Raw genomic sequence first — 23,021 nt, forward strand, 5'->3', positions numbered from 1 at the left:
CTTAGAGACTGTTACTAGCCTGCTACCACCCGGTACTCTACCCTGCACCTTAGTCACTGTTACTAGCCTGCTACCCCCCGGTACTCTACCCTGCACCTTAGAGACTGTTACTAGCCGGCTACCCCCCGGTACTCTACCCTGCACCTTAGAGACTGTTACTAGCCTGCTACCACCCGGTACTCTACCCTGCACCTTAGAGACTGTTACTACCGGCTACCCCCCGGTACTCTACCCTGCACCTTAGAGACTGTTACTAACCGGCTACCCCCCGGTACTCTACCCTGCACCTTAGAGACTGTTACTAGCCTGCTACCTCCCGGTACTCTACCCTGCACCTTAGAGACTGTTACTAGCCTGTTACCACCCGGTACTCTACCCTGCACCTTAGAGACTGTTACTAGCCTGTTACCACCCGGTACTCTACCCTGCACCTTAGAGACTGTTACCACCGGCTATCCCCCGGTACTCTACCCTGCACCTTAGAGACTGTTACTACCGGCTACCCCCCGGTACTCTACCCTGCAACTTAGAGACTGTTACTAGATGGCTACCACCCGGTACTCTACCCTGCACCTTAGAGACTGTTACTAGCCTGCTACCCCCCGGTACTCTACCCTGCATGCACCTTAGAGACTGTTACTAGCCTGCTACCCCCCGGTACTCTACCCTGCACCTTAGAGACTGTTACTAGCCGGCTACCCCCCGGTACTCTACCCTGCACCTTAGAGACTGTTACTAGCCTGCTACCTCCCGGTACTCTACCCTGTACCCTGTTACTACCGGCCACCCCCCGGTACTCTACCCTGCACCTTAGTTACTGTTACTAGCCTGCTACCACCCGGTACTCTACCCTGTACCCTGTTACTACCGGCTACCCCCCGGTACTCTACCCTGTACCTTAGAGACTGTTACTAGCCTGCTACCACCTGGTACTCTACCCTGCACCTTAGAGACTGTTACTAGCCGGCTACCACCCGGTACTCTACCCTGCACCTTAGTTACTGTTACTAGTCGGCTACCACCCGGTACTCTACCCTGCACCTTAGAGACTGTTACTAGCCTGCTACCACCCGGTACTCTACCCTGCACCTTAGAGACTGTTACTAGCCTGCTACCCCCCGGTACTCTACCCTGCACCTTAGAGACTGTTACTAGCCGGCTACCCCCCGGTACTCTACCCTGCACCTTAGAGACTGTTACTAGCCTGCTACCTCCCGGTACTCTACCCTGTACCCTGTTACTACCGGCCACCCCCCGGTACTCTACCCTGCACCTTAGTTACTGTTACTAGCCTGCTACCACCCGGTACTCTACCCTGTACCCTGTTACTACCGGCTACCCCCCGGTACTCTACCCTGTACCTTAGAGACTGTTACTAGCCTGCTACCACCTGGTACTCTACCCTGCACCTTAGAGACTGTTACTAGCCGGCTACCACCCGGTACTCTACCCTGCACCTTAGTTACTGTTACTAGTCGGCTACCACCCGGTACTCTACCCTGCACCTTAGAGACTGTTACTAGCCTGCTACCACCCGGTACTCTACCCTGCACCTTAGAGACTGTTACTAGCCTGCTACCACCCGGTACTCTACCCTGCACCTTAGAGATTGTTACTACCGGCTACGCCCCGGTACTCTACCCTGCACCTTAGAGACTGTTACTAGCCTGCTACAACCCGGTACTCTACCCTGAACCTTAGAGACTGTTACTAGCCTGCTACCCCCTGGTACTCTACCCTGCACCTTAGAGACTGTTACTAGCCTGCTACCACCCGGTACTCTACCCTGCACCTTAGAGACTGTTACTACCGGCTACCCCCCGGTACTCTACCCTGAACCCTGTTACTACCGGCTACCCCCCGGTACTCTACCCTGCACCTTAGAGACTGTTACTAGCCTGCTACCACCTGGTACTCTACCCTGCACCTTAGAGACTGTTACTAGCCTGCTACCACCCGGTACTCTACCCTGCACCTTAGAGACTGTTACTAGCCTGCTACCACCCGGTACTCTACCCTGCACCTTAGAGACTGTTACTAGCCTGCTACCACCCGGTGCTCTACCCTGCACCTTAGAGACTGTTACTAGCCTGCTACCCCCCGGTACTCTACCCTGAACCTTAGAGACTGTTACTAGCCTGCTACCACCTGGTACTCTACCCTGAACCTTAGAGACTGTTACTAGCCTGCTACCCCCCGGTACTCTACCCTGCACCTTAGAGACTGTTACTAGCCGACTACCCCCCGGTACTCTACCCTGCACCTTAGAGACTGTTACTACCGGCTACCACCCGGTACTCTACCCTGCACCTTAGACACTGTTACTAGCCTGCTACCCCCCGGTACTCTACCCTGCACCTTAGAGACTGTTACTAGCCGGCTACCACCCGGTACTCTACCCTGAACCTTAGAGACTGTTACTAGCCTGCTACCCCCCGGTACTCTACCCTGTACACTGTTACTAGCCTGCTACCACCCGGTACTCTACCCTGTACACTGTTACTAGCCTGCTACCCCCCGGTACTCTACCCTGTACATTGTTACTAGCCTGCTACCACCCGGTACTCTACCCTGTACCTTAGAGACTGTTACTAGCCTGCTATCCCCCGGTACTCTACCCTGCACCTTAGAGACTGTTACTAGCCTGCTACCCCCCGGTACTCTACCCTGTACACTGTTACTAGCCTGCTACCACCCGGTACTCTACCCTGTACACTGTTACTAGCCTGCTACCCCCCGGTACTCTACCCTGTACACTGTTACTAGCCTGCTACCACCCGGTACTCTACCCTGTACCTTAGAGACTGTTACTAGCCTGCTATCCCCCGGTACTCTACCCTGCACCTTAGAGACTGTTACTACCGGCTACCACCCGGTACTCTACCCTGCACCTTAGAGACTGTTACTAGCCTGCTACCCCCCGGTACTCTACCCTGTACACTGTTACTAGCCTGCTACCACCCGGTACTCTACCCTGTACACTGTTACTAGCCTGCTACCCCCCGGTACTCTACCCTGTACACTGTTACTAGCCTGCTACCACCCGGTACTCTACCCTGTACCTTAGAGACTGTTACTAGCCTGCTATCCCCCGGTACTCTACCCTGCACCTTAGAGACTGTTACTAGCCTGCTACCCCCCGGTACTCTACCCTGTACACTGTTACTAGCCTGCTACCACCCGGTACTCTACCCTGTACACTGTTACTAGCCTGCTACCCCCCGGTACTCTACCCTGTACGCTGTTACTAGCCTGCTACCACCCGGTACTCTACCCTGTACCTTAGAGACTGTTACTAGCCTGCTATCCCCCGGTACTCTACCCTGCACCTTAGAGACTGTTACTACCGGCTACCACCCGGTACTCTACCCTGCACCTTAGAGACTGTTACTAGCCTGCTACCCCCCGGTACTCTACCCTGCACCTTAGAGACTGTTACTACCGGCTACCACCCGGTACTCTACCCTGCACCTTAGAGACTGTTACTAGCCTGCTACCACCCGGTACTCTACCCTGCACCTTAGTCACTGTTACTAGCCTGCTACCCCCCGGTACTCTACCCTGCACCTTAGAGACTGTTACTAGCCGGCTACCCCCCGGTACTCTACCCTGCACCTTAGAGACTGTTACTAGCCTGCTACCACCCGGTACTCTACCCTGCACCTTAGAGACTGTTACTACTGGCTACCCCCCGGTACTCTACCCTGCACCTTAGAGACTGTTACTAACCGGCTACCCCCCGGTACTCTACCCTGCACCTTAGAGACTGTTACTAGCCTGCTACCTCCCGGTACTCTACCCTGCACCTTAAAGACTGTTACTAGCCGGCTACCACCCGGTACTCTACCCTGCACCTTAGAGACTGTTACTAGCCGGCTACCACCCGGTACTCTACCCTGCACCTTAGAGACTGTTACTACCGGCTACCACCCGGTACTCTACCCTGCACCTTAGAGACTGTTACTACCGACTACCACCCGGTACTCTACCCTGTACCCTGTTACTAGCCTGCTATCACCCGGTACTCTACCCTGCACCTTAGAGACTGTTACTAGCCTGCTACCACCCGGTACTCTACCCTGCACCTTAGAGACTGTTACTACCTGCTACCCCCCGGTACTCTACCCTGCACCTTAGAGACTGTTACTAGCCTGCTACCTCCCGGTACTCTACCCTGCACCTTAAAGACTGTTACTAGCCGGCTACCACCCGGTACTCTACCCTGCACCTTAGAGACTGTTACTAGCCGGCTACCACCCGGTACTCTACCCTGCACCTTAGAGACTGTTACTACCGGCTACCACCCGGTACTCTACCCTGCACCTTAGAGACTGTTACTACCGACTACCACCCGGTACTCTACCCTGTACCCTGTTACTAGCCTGCTATCACCCGGTACTCTACCCTGCACCTTAGAGACTGTTACTAGCCTGCTACCACCCGGTACTCTACCCTGCACCTTAGAGACTGTTACTACCTGCTACCCCCCGGTACTCTACCCTGAACCTTAGAGACTGTTACTAATCTGCTACCACCCGGTACTCTACCCTGCACCTTAGAGACTGTTACTAACCTGCTACCACCCGGTACTCTACCCTGAACCTTAGAGACTGTTACTACCGGCTACCTCCCGGTACTCTACCCTGAACCTTAGATACTGTTACTACCCGGCTACCACCCGGTACTCTACCCTGCACCTTAGAGACTGTTACTAGCCTGCTACCCCCCGGTACTCTACCCTGCACCTTAGAGACTGTTACTACCGGCTACCCCCCGGTACTCTACCCTGCACCTTAGAGACTGTTACTAGCCTGCTCCCACCCGGTACTCTACCCTGTACCCTGTTACTTCCGGCTACCCCCCGGTACTCTACCCTGCACCTTAGAGACTGTTACTACCGGCTACCCCCCGGTACTCTACCCTGCACCTTAGAGACTGTTACTAGCCTGCTACCACCCGGTACTCTACCCTGCACCTTAGAGTCTGTTACTAGCCTGCTACCATCCGGTACTCTACCCTGCACCTTAGAGACTGTTACTACCGGCTACCCCCCGGTACTCTACCCTGCACCTTAGAGACTGTTACTAGCCTGCTACCACCCGGTACTCTACCCTGCACCTTAGAGACTGTTACTAACCAGCTACCACCTGGTACTCTACCCTGAACCTTAGAGACTGCTCAATATAATTCTAGTAAAAGGCAAATTCCTTACCAAGCCAACCAGACCACACCATTTTCTGTTTTTGTATTTGATTTACGGACTGTTACAGGTTTTGGTTTCTCCGTTTATATTTAGAGATTGCACGTTGAACGTAGGGCGCACTGATTGGCGTCACCTCCTTACTAATGTGTTACACCTGTGCTGGCATGTCCATCTTGTTAGTCGGAAGGGGTTTCACCTGTGCTGGCCCAGGTGATATTTAAGAGTGGCTGGCCCAGGTGATATATAAGAGTGGCTGGCCCAGGTGAAATTTAAGAGCGGCTGGCCCAGGTGAAATTTAAGAGTGGCTGGCCCAGGTGAAATTTAAGAGTGGCTGACCCAGGTGATATTTAAGAGTGGCTGACCCAGGTGATATTTAAGAGTGGCTGACCCAGGTGATATTTAAGAGTGGCTGGCCCAGGTGTTATTTAAGAGTGGCTGGCCCAGGTGTTATTTAAGAGTGGCTGACCCAGGTGATATTTAAGAGTGGCTGGCCCAGGTGATATATAAGAGTGGCTGGCCCAGGTGATATATAAGAGTGGCTGGCCCAGGTGATATTTAAGAGTGGCTGGCCCAGGTGATATTTAAGAGTGGCTGGCCCAGGTGATATTTAAGAGTGGCTGGCCCAGGTGATATTTAAGAGTGGCTGGCCCAGGTGATATTTAAGAGTGGCTGGCCCAGGTGATATTTAAGAGTGGCTGGCCCAGGTGATATATAAGAGTGGCTGGCCCAGGTGATATATAAGAGTGGCTGACCCAGTGCTCCAGATAAGCTTGAGAGATGTTGGGGAGAGATGTTGGGGAGAGATGTTGAGGAGAGATGTTGAGGAGAGATGTTGGGGAGAGATGTTGGGGAGAGATGTTGAGGAGAGATGTTGGGGAGAGATGTTGGAAGAGATGTTGAGGAGAGATGTTGAGGAGAGATGTTGAGGAGAGATGTTGAGGAGAGATGTTGGGGAGAGATGTTGGGGAGAGATGTTGGGGAGAGATGTTGGGGAGAGATGTTGGGGAGAGATGTTGGGGAGAGATGTTGAGGAGAGATGTTGGGGAGAGATGTTGGGGAGAGATGTTGGGGAGAGATGTTGAGGAGAGATGTTGGGGAGAGATGTTGGGGAGAGATGTTGAGGAGAGATGTTGAGGAGAGTTGTTGGGGGAGAGATGTTGGGGAGAGATGTTGGGGAGAGATGTTGGGGAGAGATGTTGGAGAGAGATGTTGGAGAGAGATGTTGGAGAGAGATGTTGGGGGAGAGATGTTGGGGAGAGATGTTGGGGAGAGATGTTGGGGGAGAGATTTTGGGGGAGAGATTTTGGGGGAGAGATGTTGGGGGAGAGATGTTGGGGAGAGATTTTGGGGGAGAGATGTTGGGGAGAGATGTTGGGGGAGAGATGTTGGGGAGAGATGTTGGGGAGATATGTTGGGGGAGAGATGTTGGGGAGAGATGTTGGGGGAGAGATGTTGGGGGAGAGATGTTGGGGGAGAGATGTTGGGGAGAGATGTTGAGGAGAGATGTTGGGGGAGAGATGTTGGGGAGAGATGTTGGGGGAGAGATGTTGGGGGAAAGATGTTGGGGGAGAGATGTTGAGGAGAGATGTTGGGGAGAGATGTTGGGGAGAGATGTGGGGGAGAGATGTTGGGGAGAGATGTTGGGGAGAGCTACACTTCACATCAGCCCAACCTTCTAAGTTTGAAAGAAGCCTGATTATTGGTGTTTGTTTTTACTCTCTATCCTAAGTTGTTGTGGGCTTTTATTTTAGTTTGTCTTTCTGGGAGGCAAACCTAGTGGGTTATCCATGGTGGGTGTCTGTTAGAACCACTTACTAGTGGGTTATCCATGGTGGGTGTCTGTTAGATCCACTTACTAGTGGGTTATCCATGGTGGGTGTCTGTTAGAACCACTTACTAGTGGGTTATCCATGGTGGGTGTCTGTTAGAACCACTTACTAGTGGGTTATCCATGGTGGGTGTCTGTTAGAACCACTTACGAGTGGCTTTGACAACGTTCATTGGGCTACCCACATGGCTGCCTCTCAGAAGCCCTTTCTGTTTTGTTTGGTTGTAAATTATTGTCTTTGTTAGTTCCCTTTGTTGTGAGCGACATTTTGAGTTTGTCTTGTGGGAACGTAACAGGACAGCCAGGGGCATACTCCAACACTTGTGTTTAGTGAGTACTCCAGATCAGAGGCAGTAGGGATGACCAGGGAGGTTCTCTGTTTAGTGAGTCCTCCAGATCAGAGGCAGTAGGGATGACCAGGGGTGTTCTCTGTTTAGTGAGTCCTCCAGATCAGAGGCAGTAGGGATGACCAGGGAGGTTCTCTGTTTAGTGAGTCCTCCAGATCAAAGGCAGTAGGGATGACCAGGGGTGTTCTCTGTTTAGTGAGTCCTCCAGATCAGAGGCAGTAGGGATGACCAGGGATGTTCTCTGTTTAGTGAGTCCTCCAGATCAGAGGCAGTAGGGATGACCAGGGATGTTCTCTGTTTAGTGAGTCCTCCAGGTCAGAGGCAGTAGGGATGACCAGGGGTGTTCTCTGTTTAGTGAGTCCTCCAGATCAGAGGCAGTAGGCGTGACCAAGGATATTCTCTGTTTAGTGAGTCCTCCAGACCAGAGGCAGTAGGGATGTTTAGTGAGCCCTCCAGACCAGAGGCAGTAGGGAATGTTTAGTGAGTCCTCCAGACCAGAGGCAGTAGGGATGTTTAGTGAGTCCTCCAGACCAGAGGCAGTAGGGATGTTTAGTGAGTCCTCCAGATCTGAGGCAGTAGGGATGTTTAGTGAGTCCTCCAGACCAGAGGCAGTAGGGATGTTTAGTGAGTCCTCCAGACCAGAGGCAGTAGGGATGTTTAGTGAGTCCTCCAGATCAGAGTCAGTAGGGATGTTTAGTGAGTCCTCCAGACCAGAGGCAGTAGGGATGTTTAGTGAGTCCTCCAGACCAGAGGCAGTAGGGATGTTTAGTGAGTCCTCCAGACCAGAGGCAGTAGGGATGTTTAGTGAGTCCTCCAGACCAGAGGCAGTAGGGATGTTTAGTGAGTCCTCCAGACCAGAGGCAGTAGGGATGTTTAGTGAGTCCTCCAGACCAGAGGCAGTAGGGATGTTTAGTGAGTCCTCCAGATCAGAGGCAGTAGGGATGACCAGGGATGTTCTCTGTTTAGTGAGTCCTCCAGACCAGAGGCAGTAGGGATGACCAGGGATGTTCTCTGTTTAGTGAGTCCTCCAGACCAGAGGCAGTAGGGATGACCAGGGATGTTCTCTGTTTAGTGAGTCCTCCAGATCAGAGGCAGTAGGGATGACCAGGGATGTTCTCTGTTTAGTGAGTCCTCCAGATCAGAGGCAGTAGGGATGACCAGGGATGTTCTCTGTTTAGTGAGTCCTCCAGATCAGAGGCAGTAGGGATGACCAGGGATGTTCTCTGTTTAGTGAGTCCTCCAGATCAGAGGCAGTAGGGATGACCAGGGATGTTCTCTGTTTAGTGAGTCCTCCAGACCAGAGGCAGTAGGGATGTTTAGTGAGTCCTCCAGATCAGAGTCAGTAGGGATGTTTAGTGAGTCCTCCAGATCAGAGTCAGTAGGGATGTTTAGTGAGTCCTCCAGATCAGAGTCAGTAAGGATGTTTAGTGAGTCCTCCAGACCAGAGGCAGTAGGGATGTTTAGTGAGTCCTCCAGACCAGAGGCAGTAGGGATGTTTAGTGAGTCCTCCAGACCAGAGGCAGTAGGGATGTTTAGTGAGTCCTCCAGACCAGAGGCAGTAGGGATGTTTAGTGAGTCCTCCAGATCAGAGTCAGTAGGGATGTTTAGTGAGTCCTCCAGACCAGAGGCAGTAGGGATGTTTAGTGAGTCCTCCAGACCAGAGGCAGTAGGGATGTTTAGTGAGTCCTCCAGACCAGAGGCAGTAGGGATGTTTAGTGAGTCCTCCAGACCAGAGGCAGTAGGGATGTTTAGTGAGTCCTCCAGACCAGAGGCAGTAGGGATGTTTAGTGAGTCCTCCAGACCAGAGGCAGTAGGGATGTTTAGTGAGTCCTCCAGATCAGAGGCAGTAGGGATGACCAGGGATGTTCTCTGTTTAGTGAGTCCTCCAGACCAGAGGCAGTAGGGATGACCAGGGATGTTCTCTGTTTAGTGAGTCCTCCAGACCAGAGGCAGTAGGGATGACCAGGGATGTTCTCTGTTTAGTGAGTCCTCCAGATCAGAGGCAGTAGGGATGACCTGTGATGTTCTCTGTTTAGTGAGTCCTCCAGATCAGAGGCAGTAGGGATGACCAGGGATGTTCTCTGTTTAGTGAGTCCTCCAGATCAGAGGCAGTAGGGATGACCAGGGATGTTCTCTGTTTAGTGAGTCCTCCAGATCAGAGGCAGTAGGGATGACCAGGGATGTTCTCTGTTTAGTGAGTCCTCCAGACCAGAGGCAGTAGGAATGACCAGGGATGTTCTCTGTTTAGTGAGTCCTCCAGACCAGAGGCAGTAGGGATGTTTAGTGAGTCCTCCAGACCAGAGGCAGTAGGGATGTTTAGTGAGTCCTCCAGACCAGAGGCAGTAGGGATGTTTAGTGAGTCCTCCAGACCAGAGGCAGTAGGGATGTTTAGTGAGTCCTCCAGATCAGAGGCAGTAGGGATGTTTAGTGAGTCCTCCAGACCAGAGGCAGTAAGGATGTTTAGTGAGTCCTCCAGACCAGAGGCAGTAGGGATGTTTAGTGAGTCCTCCAGACCAGAGGCAGTAGGGATGTTTAGTGAGTCCTCCAGACCAGAGGCAGTAGGGATGTTTAGTGAGTCCTCCAGACCAGAGGCAGTAGGGATGTTTAGTGAGTCCTCCAGACCAGAGGCAGTAGGGATGTTTAGTGAGTCCTCCAGACCAGAGGCAGTAGGGATGTTTAGTGAGTCCTCCAGACCAGAGGCAGTAGGGATGTTTAGTGAGTCCTCCAGACCAGAGGCAGTAGGGATGTTTAGTGAGTCCTCCAGACCAGAGGCAGTAGGGATGTTTAGTGAGTCCTCCAGACCAGAGGCAGTAGGGATGTTTAGTGAGTCCTCCAGACCAGAGGCAGTAGGGATGACAACGTGTTATGTTGACAGGTGTATGAATTGGACTATTTGCTGTTCTGTTAAGAATTCAAAATGTATGGATTAAAAAGTACATTATTTTCTTTAGGAAAGTAGTGGAGTAAAAGTAAAATTAAGCAGAAACATAAATAGTAAAGAAAAGTAAATATTTCCCCCCAAAAAATATTATTGTGATTTTGCCAGCAGTAAGTGGAATTCAATTTCCAAAAATACAAGGCCTGTAGCTTTCAAATTATATGTCACTTTCTGCTGCCCCCCCCCCCCCCCCCCACCAAACTCACCAGTCCCCATTTAGGGCCCAAAACAGCCAATCAGAGTTCACCTGGTTAAATCCCTTTGGCCATGAGGAAGTGTATCAATACACCCAGTCACTAATCAGTAGGAAGGAAACCGCTCAGGGATTTCACCACGAGGCCAATGGTGACTTTAAAACAGTTACAGAGTTTAATGGCTGTGACAGGAGAAAACTGAGAATGGATCAACAACATTGTAGTTACTCCACAATACTAAAATAAATGACAGAGTGAAAATAAGGATGCCTGTACAGGACAAAAATAATCCAGAAACATCCATCCTGTTTGAAAGAAGGCACTAAAGTAAAACTTTATGTCCTGAGTACAAAGTGTAATGTTTGGGCCAAATCCAACACAACAAACACGTATTCATATTCAACCACTGGCAAAACCCTCGAGGAAAACCTGGTTCAGTCCGCTTTCCAACAGATACTGGGAGACACATTCACCTTTCAGCAGGACAATAACCCAATATACACTGGAGTGGGTTACCAAGACGAGATAGAATGTTCCCGAGTGGCCTTGTTACAGTTTTGACTGAAATCAGTTTCAGAATATATGGCAAGATTTTAAAATGTTTTTCTTGCAATGGTACAACCAACTTGACAGAGCTTGAATCATTTTAATAAGAATAATGTGTAAATATTGTACAATCCAGATGTGAAAAGTTCTTAGAGACTTTTACCCAGAAAGACTCACAGCTGTAAACGCTGCCAAATAGGATTCTTAACATGTATTGACTTAGAGGTGTGAATTCTTATGTAAATAAGATATTTCAGTATTTCATTTTGAATACATTTGCAAACATTTCTAAAAACATGTTTTCCCTTTGTCATTATGGGGTAGTGAGTATAGACGGGTGAGAAACAATATGGATGTATTCCATTTTGAATCCAAGCTGTAACACAACAGAATGAATACTGTCTGAAGGCACCTACACGGCTACAAAGAGGACTTTACAAATCCTGACTGTTGCTGAAGACTTATGGGAGGACTGTAAGTGTTTATACACGGCTGCTGTGTAACAGCAGACACAACAGGAAGCTCTGACATGTCTTTGTGTAGAGATGACCCACTTTAGGTCATAGAGAAATACAACGCTGAGGACTGTCGGTTCTAAGTCCTGACTGTACAGGACTGATGATTGTAAGAGCTGTTTAAACACAGAGATTGATTGTAGAACTGTTTAGACACAGATATTGATTGTAGAACTGTTTAGACACAGATATTGATTGTAGAACTGTTTAAACACAGATATTGATTGTAGAACTGTTTAGACACAGAGATTGATTGTAGAACTGTTTAGACACAGAGATTGATTGTAGAACTGTTTAAACACAGAGATTGATTGTAGAACTGTTTAGACACAGAGATTGATTGTAAGAACTGTTTAGACACAGAGATTGATTGTAGAACTGTTTAAACACAGAGATCTAACAGCTCGAATGTCTTGTCTAGTTTCAGATGTTCAGTATGGGAGGTTGGGGTCCAACGTCACGCTGGTGTGTGGAGCAGACAGGTATGTTCCACTATGGCAGGCTCTGGGGATGGGGGGGGGGGGGGGGGGGGGTCTGGACAGGTACGTTACACTATGACAGGGGTTGGGGGGTGGGGGGTCGTTCCACTATGCAGGGCTCTGGGGGGTCTAGGATGGCTAGGTTCACTATGCAGGGCTCTTGGGGGGGTCTAGGATGGCTAGGTTCACTATGCAGGGCTCTGGGGGGGGTCTAGGATGGCTAGGTTCACTATGCAGGGCTCTGGGGGGGTCTAGGATGGCTAGGTTCACTATGCAGGGCTCTGGGAGGTGTCTAGGATGGCTAGGTTCACTATGCAGGGCTCTGGAGGGGTCTAGGATGGCTAGGTTCACTATGCAGGGCTCTGGAGGGGTCTATGATGGCTAGGTTCACTATGCAGGGCTCTGGGGGGGGGGGGGGGGTCTAGGATGGCTAGGTTCACTATGCAGGGCTCTGGGAGGGTCTATGATGGCTAGGTTCACTATTTAGGGCTCTGGGAGGTGTCTAGGATGGCTAGGTTCACTATGCAGGGCTCTGGGGGGGGGGGGGTCTAGGATGGCTAGGTTCACTATGCAGGGCTCTGGGAGGGTCTAGGATGGCTAGGTTCACTATGCAGGGCTCTGGGAGGTGGTCTAGGATGGCTAGGTTCACTATGCAGGACTCTGGGAGGGTCTAGGATGGCTAGGTTCACTATGCAGGGCTCTGGGGGGTCTAGGATGGCTAGGTTCACTATTTAGGGCTCTGGAGGGGTCTAGGATGGCTAGGTTCACTATGCAGGGCTCTGGGGGGGGGTCTAGGATGGCTAGGTTCACTATGCAGGGCTCTGGGGGGGGGGGTCTAGGATGGCTAGGTTCACTATGCAGGGCTCTGGGGGGGGGTCTAGGATGGCTAGGTTCACTATGCAGGGCTCTGGGGGGGGGGGGTCTAGGATGGCTAGGTTCACTATGCAGGGCTCTGGGGGGGGGGGGGTCTAGGATGGCTAGGTTCACTATGCAGGGCTCTAGGGGGGGGGGGGGGTCTAGGATGGCTAGGTTCACTATGCAGGGCTCTGGGGGGGGGGTCTAGGATGGCTAGGTCCACTATGCAGGGCTCTGGGAGGGGTCTAGGATGGCTAGGTTCACTATGCAGGGCTCTGGGAGGGTCTAGGATGGCTAGGTTCACTATGCAGGGCTCTGGGGGGGGGGGTCTAGGATGGCTAGGTTCACTATGCAGGGCTATGGGAGGGGTCTAGGATGGCTAGGTTCACTATGCAGGGCTCTGGGGGGGGGGGTCTAGGATGGCTAGGTTCACTATGCAGGGCTCTGGGGGGGGGGGGGTCTAGGATGGCTAGGTTCACTATGCAGGGCTATGGGAGGGGTCTAGGATGGCTAGGTTCACTATGCAGGACTCTGGGAGGGTCTAGGATGGCTAGGTTCACTATGCAGGGCTCTGGGAGGGGTCTAGGATGGCTAGATTCACTATGCAGGGCTCTGGGGGGGGGTCTAGGATGGCTAGGTTCACTATGCAGGGCTCTGGGGGGGGGGGTCTAGGATGGCTAGGTTCACTATGCAGGGCTCTGGGGGGGGGGTCTAGGATGGCTAGTTTCACTATGCAGGGCTCTGGGAGGTGTCTAGGATGGCTAGGTTCACTATGCAGGGCTCTGGGGGGTCTAGGATGGCTAGGTTGACTATGCAGGGCTCTAGGGGGGGGGTCTAGGATGGCTAGGTTCACTATGCAGGGCTCTGGGGGGGGGTCTAGGATGGCTAGGTCCACTATGCAGGGCTCTGGGAGGGGTCTAGGATGGCTAGTTCCACTATGCAGGGCTCTGGGGGGTCTAGGATGGCTAGGTTCACTATGCAGGGCTCTGGGGGGGTCTAGGATGGCTAGGTTCACTATGCAGGGCTCTGGGGGGGTCTAGGATGGCTAGGTTCACTATGCAGGGCTCTGGGGGGGTCTAGGATGGCTAGGTTCACTATGCAGGGCTCTGGTAGGGTCTATGATGGCTAGGTTCACTATTTAGGGCTCTGGGAGGTGTCTAGGATGGCTAGGTTCACTATGCAGGGCTCTGGGGGGGGGGGGGTCTAGGATGGCTAGGTTCACTATGCAGGGCTCTGGGAGGGTCTAGGATGGCTAGGTTCACTATGCAGGGCTCTGGGAGGTGGTCTAGGATGGCTAGGTTCACTATGCAGGACTCTGGGAGGGTCTAGGATGGCTAGGTTCACTATGCAGGGCTCTGGGGGGTCTAGGATGGCTAGGTTCACTATTTAGGGCTCTGGAGGGGTCTAGGATGGCTAGGTTCACTATGCAGGGCTCTGGGGGGGGTCTAGGATGGCTAGGTTCACTATGCAGGGCTCTGGGGGGGGGGTCTAGGATGGCTAGGTTCACTATGCAGGGCTCTGGGGGGGGTCTAGGATGGCTAGGTTCACTATGCAGGGCTCTGGGGGGGGGGGTCTAGGATGGCTAGGTTCACTATGCAGGGCTCTGGGGGGGGGGGGGGGTCTAGGATGGCTAGGTTCACTATGCAGGGCTCTAGGGGGGGGGGGTCTAGGATGGCTAGGTTCACTATGCAGGGCTCTGGGGGGGGGGTCTAGGATGGCTAGGTCTACTATGCAGGGCTCTGGGAGGGGTCTAGGATGGCTAGGTTCACTATGCAGGGCTCTGGGAGGGTCTAGGATGGCTAGGTTCACTATGCAGGGCTCTGGGGGGGGGGGGTCTAGGATGGCTAGGTTCACTATGCAGGGCTATGGGAGGGGTCTAGGATGGCTAGGTTCACTATGCAGGGCTCTGGGAGGGTCTAGGATGGCTAGGTTCACTATGCAGGGCTCTGGGGGGGGGGGTCTAGGATGGCTAGGTTCACTATGCAGGGCTATGGGAGGGGTCTAGGATGGCTAGGTTCACTATGCAGGACTCTGGGAGGGTCTAGGATGGCTAGGTTCACTATGCAGGGCTCTGGGAGGGGTCTAGGATGGCTAGATTCACTATGCAGGGCTCTGGGGGGGGGGGTCTAGGATGGCTAGGTTCACTATGCAGGGCTCTGGGGGGGGGGGGGGTCTAGGATGGCTAGGTTCACTATGCAGGGCTCTGGGGGGGGGGTCTAGGATGGCTAGGTTCACTATGCAGGGCTCTGGGAGGGGTCTAGGATGGCTAGTTTCACTATGCAGGGCTCTGGGAGGTGTCTAGGATGGCTAGGTTCACTATGCAGGGCTCTGGGGGGTCTAGGATGGCTAGGTTGACTATGCAGGGCTCTAGGGGGGGGGTCTAGGATGGCTAGGTTCACTATGCAGGGCTCTGGGGGGGGGGGTCTAGGATGGCTAGGTCCACTATGCAGGGCTCTGGGAGGGGTCTAGGATGGCTAGTTCCACTATGCAGGGCTCTGGGGGGTCTAGGATGGCTAGGTTCACTATGCAGGGCTCTGGGGGGGTCTAGGATGGCTAGGTTCACTATGCAGGGCTCTGGGGGGGTCTAGGATGGCTAGGTTCACTATGCAGGGCTCTGGGGGGGTCTAGGATGGCTAGGTTCACTATGCAGGGCTCTGGGAGGTGTCTAGGATGGCTAGGTTCACTATGCAGGGCTCTGGGGGGGTCTAGGATGGCTAGGTTCACTATGCAGGGCTCTGGGAGGTGTCTAGGATGGCTAGGTTCACTATGCAGGGCTCTGGGGGGGGTCTAGGATGGCTAGGTTCACTATGCAGGGCTCTGGGGGGGGTCTAGGATGGCTAGGTTCACTATGCAGGGCTCTGGGAGGGGTCTAGGATGGCTAGGTTCACTATGCAGGGCTCTGGAGGGGTCTAGGATGGCTAGGTTCACTATGCAGGGCTCTGGAGGGTTCTATGATGGCTAGGTTCACTATGCAAGGCTCTGGGGGGGGGGGGGGTCTAGGATGGCTAGGTTCACTATGCAGGGCTCTGGGAGGGTCTATGATGGCTAGGTTCACTATTTAGGGATCTGGGAGGTGTCTAGGATGGCTAGGTTCACTATGCAGGGCTCTGGGGGGGGGGGGTCTAGGATGGCTAGGTTCACTATGCAGGGCTCTGGGAGGGTCTAGGATGGCTAGGTTCACTATGCAGGGCTCTGGGAGGTGGTCTAGGATGGCTAGGTTCACTATGCAGGACTCTGGGAGGGTCTAGGATGGCTAGGTTCACTATGCAGGGCTCTGGGGGGTCTAGGATGGCTAGGTTCACTATTTAGGGCTCTGGAGGGGTCTAGGATGGCTAGGTTCACTATGCAGGGCTCTGGGGGGGTCTAGGATGGCTAGGTTCACTGTGCAGGGCTCTGGGGGGGGGGGTCTAGGATGGCTAGGTTCACTATGCAGGGCTCTAGGGGGGGGGTCTAGGATGGCTAGGTTCACTATGCAGGGCTCTGGGAGGGGTCTAGGATGGCTAGGTTCACTATGCAGGGCTCTGGAGGGGTCTAGGATGGCTAGGTTCACTATGCAGGGCTCTGGAGGGGTCTATGATGGCTAGGTTCACTATGCAAGGCTCTGGGGGGGGGGGTCTAGGATGGCTAGGTTCACTATGCAGGGCTCTGGGAGGGTCTATGATGGCTAGGTTCACTATTTAGGGCTCTGGGAGGTGTCTAGGATGGCTAGGTTCACTATGCAGGGCTCTGGGGGGGTCTAGGATAGCTAGGTTCACTATGCAGGGCTCTGGAGAGGTCTAGGATGGCTAGGTTCACTATGCAGGGCTCTGGGGGGGTCTAGGATGGCTAGGTTCACTATGCAGGGCTCTGGGGGGGGGGTCTAGGATGGCTAAGTTCACTATGCAGGGGCTCTGGGGGGGGGTCTAGGATGGCTAGGTTCACTATGCAGGGCTCTGGGGGGGGGGTCTAGGATGGCTAGGTTCACTATGCAGGGCTCTGGGGGGGGGGTCTAGGATGGCTAGGTTCACTATGCAGGGCTCTGGGGGGGGGTCTAGGATGGCTAGGTTCACTATGCAGGGCTCTGGGGGGGGGGGGGGGTCTAGGATGGCTAGGTTCACTATGCAGGGCTCTAGGGGGGGTCTAGGATGGCTAGGTTCACTATGCAGGGCTCTGGGGGGGGTCTATGATGGCTAGGTCCACTATGCAGGGCTCTGGGAGGGGTCTAGGATGGCTAGGTTCACTATGCAGGGCTCTGGGAGGGGTCTAGGATGGCTAGGTTCACTATGCAGGGCTCTGGGGGGGGGGTCTAGGATGGCTAGGTTCACTATGCAGGGCTATGGGAGGGGTCTAGGATGGCTAGGTTCACTATGCAGGACTCTGGGAGGGTCTAGAATGGCTAGGTTCACTATGCAGGGCTCTGGGGGGGTCTAGGATGGCTAGGTTCACTAAGCAGGGCTCTGGGGGGGGGTCTAGGATGGCTAGGTTCACTATGCAGGGCTCTGGGGGGGGTCTAGGATGGCTAGGTTCACTATGCAGGGCTCTGGGGGGGGGGGGGGGGTCTAGGATGTCTAGGTTCACTATGCAGGGCTCTGGGGGGGGGTCTAGGATGGCTAGGTTCACTATGCAGGGCTCTGGGGGGGGGTTCTAGGATGGCTAGGTGGCTAGGTTCACTATACAGGGCTCTGGGGGGGGGTCTAGGATGGCTAGGTTCACTATGCAGGGCTCTGGGAGGGGTCTAGGATGGCTAGATTCACTATGCAGGGCTCTGGGGGGGGGGGGTCTAGGATGGCTAGGTTCACTATGCAGGGCTCTGGGGGGTCTAGGATGGCTAGGTTCACTATGCAGGGCTCTGGGAGGGGTCTAGGATGGCTAGTTTCACTATGCAGGGCTCTGGGAGGTGTCTAGGATGGCTATGTTCACTATGCAGGGCTCTGGGGGTTCTAGGATGGCTAGGTTCACTATGCAGGGCTCTAGGGGGGGGTCTAGGATGGCTAGGTTCACTATGCAGGGCTCTGGGGGGGGGGGTCTAGGATGGCTAGGTCCACTATGCAGGGCTCTGGGAGGGGTCTAGGATGGCTAGGTTCACTATGCAGGGCTCTGGGAGGGTCTAGGATGGCTAGGTTCACTATGCAGGGCTCTGGGGGGGGGGGTCTAGGATGGCTAGGTTTACTATGCAGGGCTATGGGAGGGGTCTAGGATGGCTAGGTTCACTATGCAGGACTCTGGGAGGGTCTAGGATGGCTAGGTTCACTATGCAGGGCTCTGGGGGGGGGGTCTAGGATGGCTAGGTTCACTATGCAGGGCTCTGGGGGGGAGGGGTCTAGGATGGCTAGGTTCACTATGCAGGGCTCTGGGGGGGGGGGTCTAGGATGGCTAGGTTCACTATGCAGGGCTCTGGGTTTGGGGGGGTCTAGGATGGCTAGGTTCACTATGCAGGGCTCTGGGAGGGGTCTAGGATGGCTAGATTCACTATGCAGGGCTCTGGGGGGGGGGGTCTAGGATGGCTAGGTTCACTATGCAGGGCTCTGGGGGGGGGGGTCTAGGATGGCTAGGTTCACTATGCAGGGCTCTGGGGGGGGGTCTAGGATGGCTAGGTTCACTATGCAGGGCTCTGGGAGGGGTCTAGGATGGCTAGTTTCACTATGCAGGGCTCTGGGAGGTGTCTAGGATGGCTAGGTTCACTATGCAGGGCTCTGGGGGGTCTAGGATGGCTAGGTTCACTATGCAGGGCTCTGGGGGGTCTAGGAGGGCTAGGTTCACTATGCAGGACTCTGGGAGGGTCTATGATGGCTAGGTTCACTATGCTGGGCTCTGGGGGGGGGGGGGCTAGGATGGCTATGGCTAGGTTCACTATGCTGGGCTCTGGGGGGGGGGGGGGGGGGGCTAGGATGGCTAGGTTCACTATGCAGGGCTTTGGAGGGGTCTAGGATGGCTAGGTTCACTATGCAGGGCTCTGGGAGGGGTCTAGGATGGCTAGGTTCACTATGCAGGGCTCTGGGGGGGGGGGGGGTCTAGGATGGCTAGGTTCACTATGCAGGGCTCTGGGGGGGGTCTAGTATGGCTAGGTCCACTATGCAGGGCTCTGGGAGGGGGGGGGGGGGTCTAGGATGGCTAGGTTCACTATGCAGGGCTCTGGGAGGGGTGGGGGGGTCTAGGATGGCTAGGTTCACTATGCAGGGCTCTGGGGGGGTCTAGGATGGCTAGGTTCACTATGCAGGGCTCTGGGGGGGTCTAGGATGGCTAGGTTCTCTATGCAGGGCTCTGGGGGGGTCTAGGATGGCTAGGTTCACTATGCAGGGCTCCATCTACATTGTCCACAGACGTCATATTGTCTCCGCAGGACATCAGTGAAGTGGCGTCTGAACAGGAGTTCCATGTTACCATGGCATCACCGAGTGACATCAGATGGTCATCTGGTTCTCCTCCAGGCCGACCGCGCTGCCGAGGGAAACTACAGCTGCCATGACGACCGGGGACGACTCATCAGGACAACCAGACTCAGGCTGGGGCGTAAGTCTCCCTTCTCCTCCCTTCGTAGACTGAGGCTGTGACCTAAATCTGAATCATTCCTTAGAAGGGATACCTGGGGAGGGCTGCAGTCCCTCACACACTGAGATAAAGCTTGTATATATTGTGCTGTTGATCATGTGATCATAATTTCTCCTCTCTTCTTCCTCAGATCCCCCCGGGCTGCTCAATGTTTCCTGTCGTGTGTCCAATCACAGCCTGGTATTGTGTTCATGGGTGGAGTCTGTGAAGACCCTCCTGCCTGCCCAGTACCACACCTCTTACAGGTGAGCCTCCCGTCCTCTCCTCTCCCTACCAGCTGTTGGTACACAGATATAATGATGTTGATAGTGAAGGTCTCCCTCTCTCCCTCTCTCCCTCTCTCCCTCTCCTCTCCTGTCCTCTACCCCCCCCCCCCCCCCCCCCCCCCCCCCCTCCAGGGGTAATAAGAGCCAGGTGAGGATGTGTGTGGTGTCGTCCCCTCCCCAGAAGCAGTGCACCATCACAGACCCGACCATGTGGCAACACTACCATAACATCAACATCACAGAGACCAACCCTCTGGGCTCACAGACCACCATCCTGATGGTCAAATTCCATGAGCTCTGTAGGTCACTACCTCATCTGGACACGGTGTGTCTGTGTCTGTCTGTCTTTACCTGTCTTTACCTGTCTGTCTGTACCTGTCTGTCTGTACCTGTCTGTCTGTACCTGTCTGTCTTTACCTGTCTGTCTTTACCCTTCTGGACCAAGTTCCATGAGCTCTGTAGGTCACTACCTCATCTGGACACGGTGTGCCTGTGTCTGTCTGTCTGTCTTTACCTGTCTTTACCTGTCTGTCTGTACCTGTCTGCACCTATCTGTCTTTACCTGTCTGTCTTTACCCTTCTGGACCAAGTTCCATGAGCTCTGTAGGTCACTACCTCATCTGGACACTGTGTGTCTGTGTCTGTCTGTCTTTACCCGTCTGTCTTTACCTGTCTGTACCTGTCTGTCTTTACCTGTCTGTCTGTACCCGTCTGTCTTTACCTCTCTGTCTGTACCTGTCTGCACCTATCTGTCTTTACCTGTCTGTCTTTACCCTTCTGGACCAAATTCCATGAGCTCTGTAGGTCACTACCTCATCTGGATACTGTGTGTCTGTGTCTGTCTGTCTGTAGCTGTCTGTCTGCACCTGTCTGTCTGTACCTGTCTGTCTTTACCTATCTGTCTTTACCTGTCTGCACCTATCTGTCTTTACCTGTCTGTCTGTACCTGTCTGTCTTTACCTTTCTGTCTGTACCTGTCTGCACCTATCTGCCTTTACCTGTCTGTACCTGTCTGTCTGCACCTATCTGTCTTTACCTGTCTGTACCTGTCTTTACCTGTCTGCACCTGTCTGTCTTTACCTGTCTGTACCTGTCTGCACCTATCTGTCTTTACCTGTCTGTACCTGTCTTTACCTGTCTGCACCTATCTGTCTTTACCTGTCTGCACCTATCTGTCTTTACCTGTCTGTCTGTACCTGTCTGTCTTTACCTGTCTGTCTGTACCTGTCTGCACCTATCTGTCTTTACCTGTCTGTACCTATCTGTCTTTACCTGTCTGTACCTATCTGTCTTTACCTGTCTGTCTGTACCTGTCTGTCTTTACCTATCTGTCTTTACCTGTCTGCACCTATCTGTCTTTACCTGTCTGTCTGTACCTGTCTGTCTTTACCTGTCTGTCTGTACCTGTCTGCACCTATCTGTCTTTACCTGTCTGTACCTGTCTGCACCTATCTGTCTTTACCTGTCTGTACCTGTCTTTACCTGTCTGCACCTGTCTGTCTTTACCTGTATGTACCTGTCTGCACCTATCTGTCTTTACCTGTCTGTACCTGTCTTTACCTGTCTGCACCTATCTGTCTTTACCTGTCTGTACCTGTCTGTCTGTACCTGTCTGTACCTGTCTGTCTGTACCTGTCTTTACCTGTCTGCACCTATCTGTCTTTACCTGTCTGTCTGTAGCTGTCTGTCTTTACCTGTCTTTACCTGTCTGTCTGTACCTGTCTGCACGTGTATGTCTTTACCTGTCTGTCTGTACCCGTCTGTCTTTACCTGTCTGTCTGTACCTGTCTGCACCTATCTGTCTTTACCTGTCTGTCTGTACCTGTCTGTCTTTACCTGTCTGTACCCATCTGTCATTACCTATATGTACCTTTCTGTCTTTCCCTGGCTGTCTGCTTGTCTGTCTGTCTGTACCTGTCTGTCTTTATCTGTCTTTACCTATCTGTACCTACCCAGTGTTGGTTAAATGATTCCTCACCCCCCCTCTGTGTGTGTCTACAGTGCAGCCAGACCCCCCAGAGGCAGTAACAGCAGTGGGGATGGTGGGATATCCCATGAGGCTGCAGGTGTACTGGACGTACCCTGCTTCCTGGCTCCACGACGCTGTGCCCTTCCCCCTCCGTTTCCAGCTACGCTACCGTCCTGTAGGATCCAGCATCTGGTCTACCGTTAGTTCCTCTATTCATCATACTACCTCTCCTTCCCCCTCCGTTTCCAGCTCCGCTACCGTCCTGTAGGATCCAGCATCTGGTCTACCGTTAGTTCCTCTATTCATCATACTACCTCTCCTTCCCCCTCCGTTTCCAGCTCCGCTACCGTCCTGTAGGATCCAGCATCTGGTCTACCGTTAGTTCCTCTATTCATCATACTACCTCTCCTTCCCCCTCCGTTTCCAGCTCCGCTACCGTCCTGTAGGATCCAGCATCTGGTCTACCGTTAGTTCCTCTATTCATCATACTACCTCTCCTTCCCTCTCCGTTTCCAGCTCCGCTACCGTCCTGTAGGATCCAGCATCTGGTCTACCGTTAGTTCCTCTATTCATCATACTACCTCTCCTTCCCCCTCCGTTTCCAGCTCCGCTACCGTCCTGTAGGATCCAGCATCTGGTCTACCGTTAGTTCCTCTATTCATCATACTACCTCTCCTTCCCCCTCCGTTTCCAGCTCCGCTACCGTCCTGTAGGATCCAGCATCTGGTCTACCGTTAGTTCCTCTATTCATCATACTACCTCTCCTTCCCCCTATATCTCTATCTCACCCCTGTCCCTCCCCCTATATCTCTGTCTCACCCCCTCCCCCTATATCTCTATCTCACCCTCCCCCTATATCTCTTTCTCACCCCCTTCCCCTATATCTCCATCTCACCCCCTCCCCCTATATCTCTATCTCACCCCCTCCCCCTATATCTCCATCTCACCCCCTCCCCCTATATCTCTATCTCACCCCCTCCCCTATACATCTATCTCACCCCCTCCCCCTATACATCTATCTCACCCCCTCCCCCTATATCTCCATCTCACCCCCTCCCCCTATATCTCCATCTCACCCCCTCACCCTATATCTCTCTCACCCCCTTCCCCTATATCTCCATCTCACCCCCTCCCCTATATCTCTATCTCACCCCCTACCCCTATACATCTATCTCACCCCCTCCCCCTATATCTCCATCTCACCCCCTCCCCCTTATATCTCCATCTCACCCCCTCCCCTATACATCTATCTCACCCCCTCCCCCTATATCTCTATCTCACCCCTCCCCTTATATCTCTATCTCACCCCCTCCCCCTATACATCTATCTCACCCCCTCCCCCTATACATCTAT

The 23,021-nt window shown here is 53.4% G+C and overlaps 1 protein-coding gene across 1 annotated transcript in view; it reads left to right on the plus strand.

Annotated features, from left to right (window-relative positions):
* The window catches only part of il11ra (interleukin 11 receptor, alpha), a 158,620-nt gene that overhangs the window by 98,091 nt on the left and 37,508 nt on the right, over positions 1–23,021 (plus strand). Inside the window, exons 3-7 of the mRNA XM_055944013.1 lie at positions 11,993–12,053; positions 19,225–19,394; positions 19,564–19,678; positions 19,832–19,998; positions 21,701–21,867. Coding sequence (XP_055799988.1) covers positions 11,993–12,053; positions 19,225–19,394; positions 19,564–19,678; positions 19,832–19,998; positions 21,701–21,867 — 680 coding nt within the window. The remainder of the gene's footprint in view (positions 1–11,992; positions 12,054–19,224; positions 19,395–19,563; positions 19,679–19,831; positions 19,999–21,700; positions 21,868–23,021) is intronic.

Source organism: Salvelinus fontinalis, chromosome 2, assembly GCF_029448725.1.
Source record: "Salvelinus fontinalis isolate EN_2023a chromosome 2, ASM2944872v1, whole genome shotgun sequence".
NCBI classification, from domain to species: domain Eukaryota; kingdom Metazoa; phylum Chordata; class Actinopteri; order Salmoniformes; family Salmonidae; genus Salvelinus; species Salvelinus fontinalis.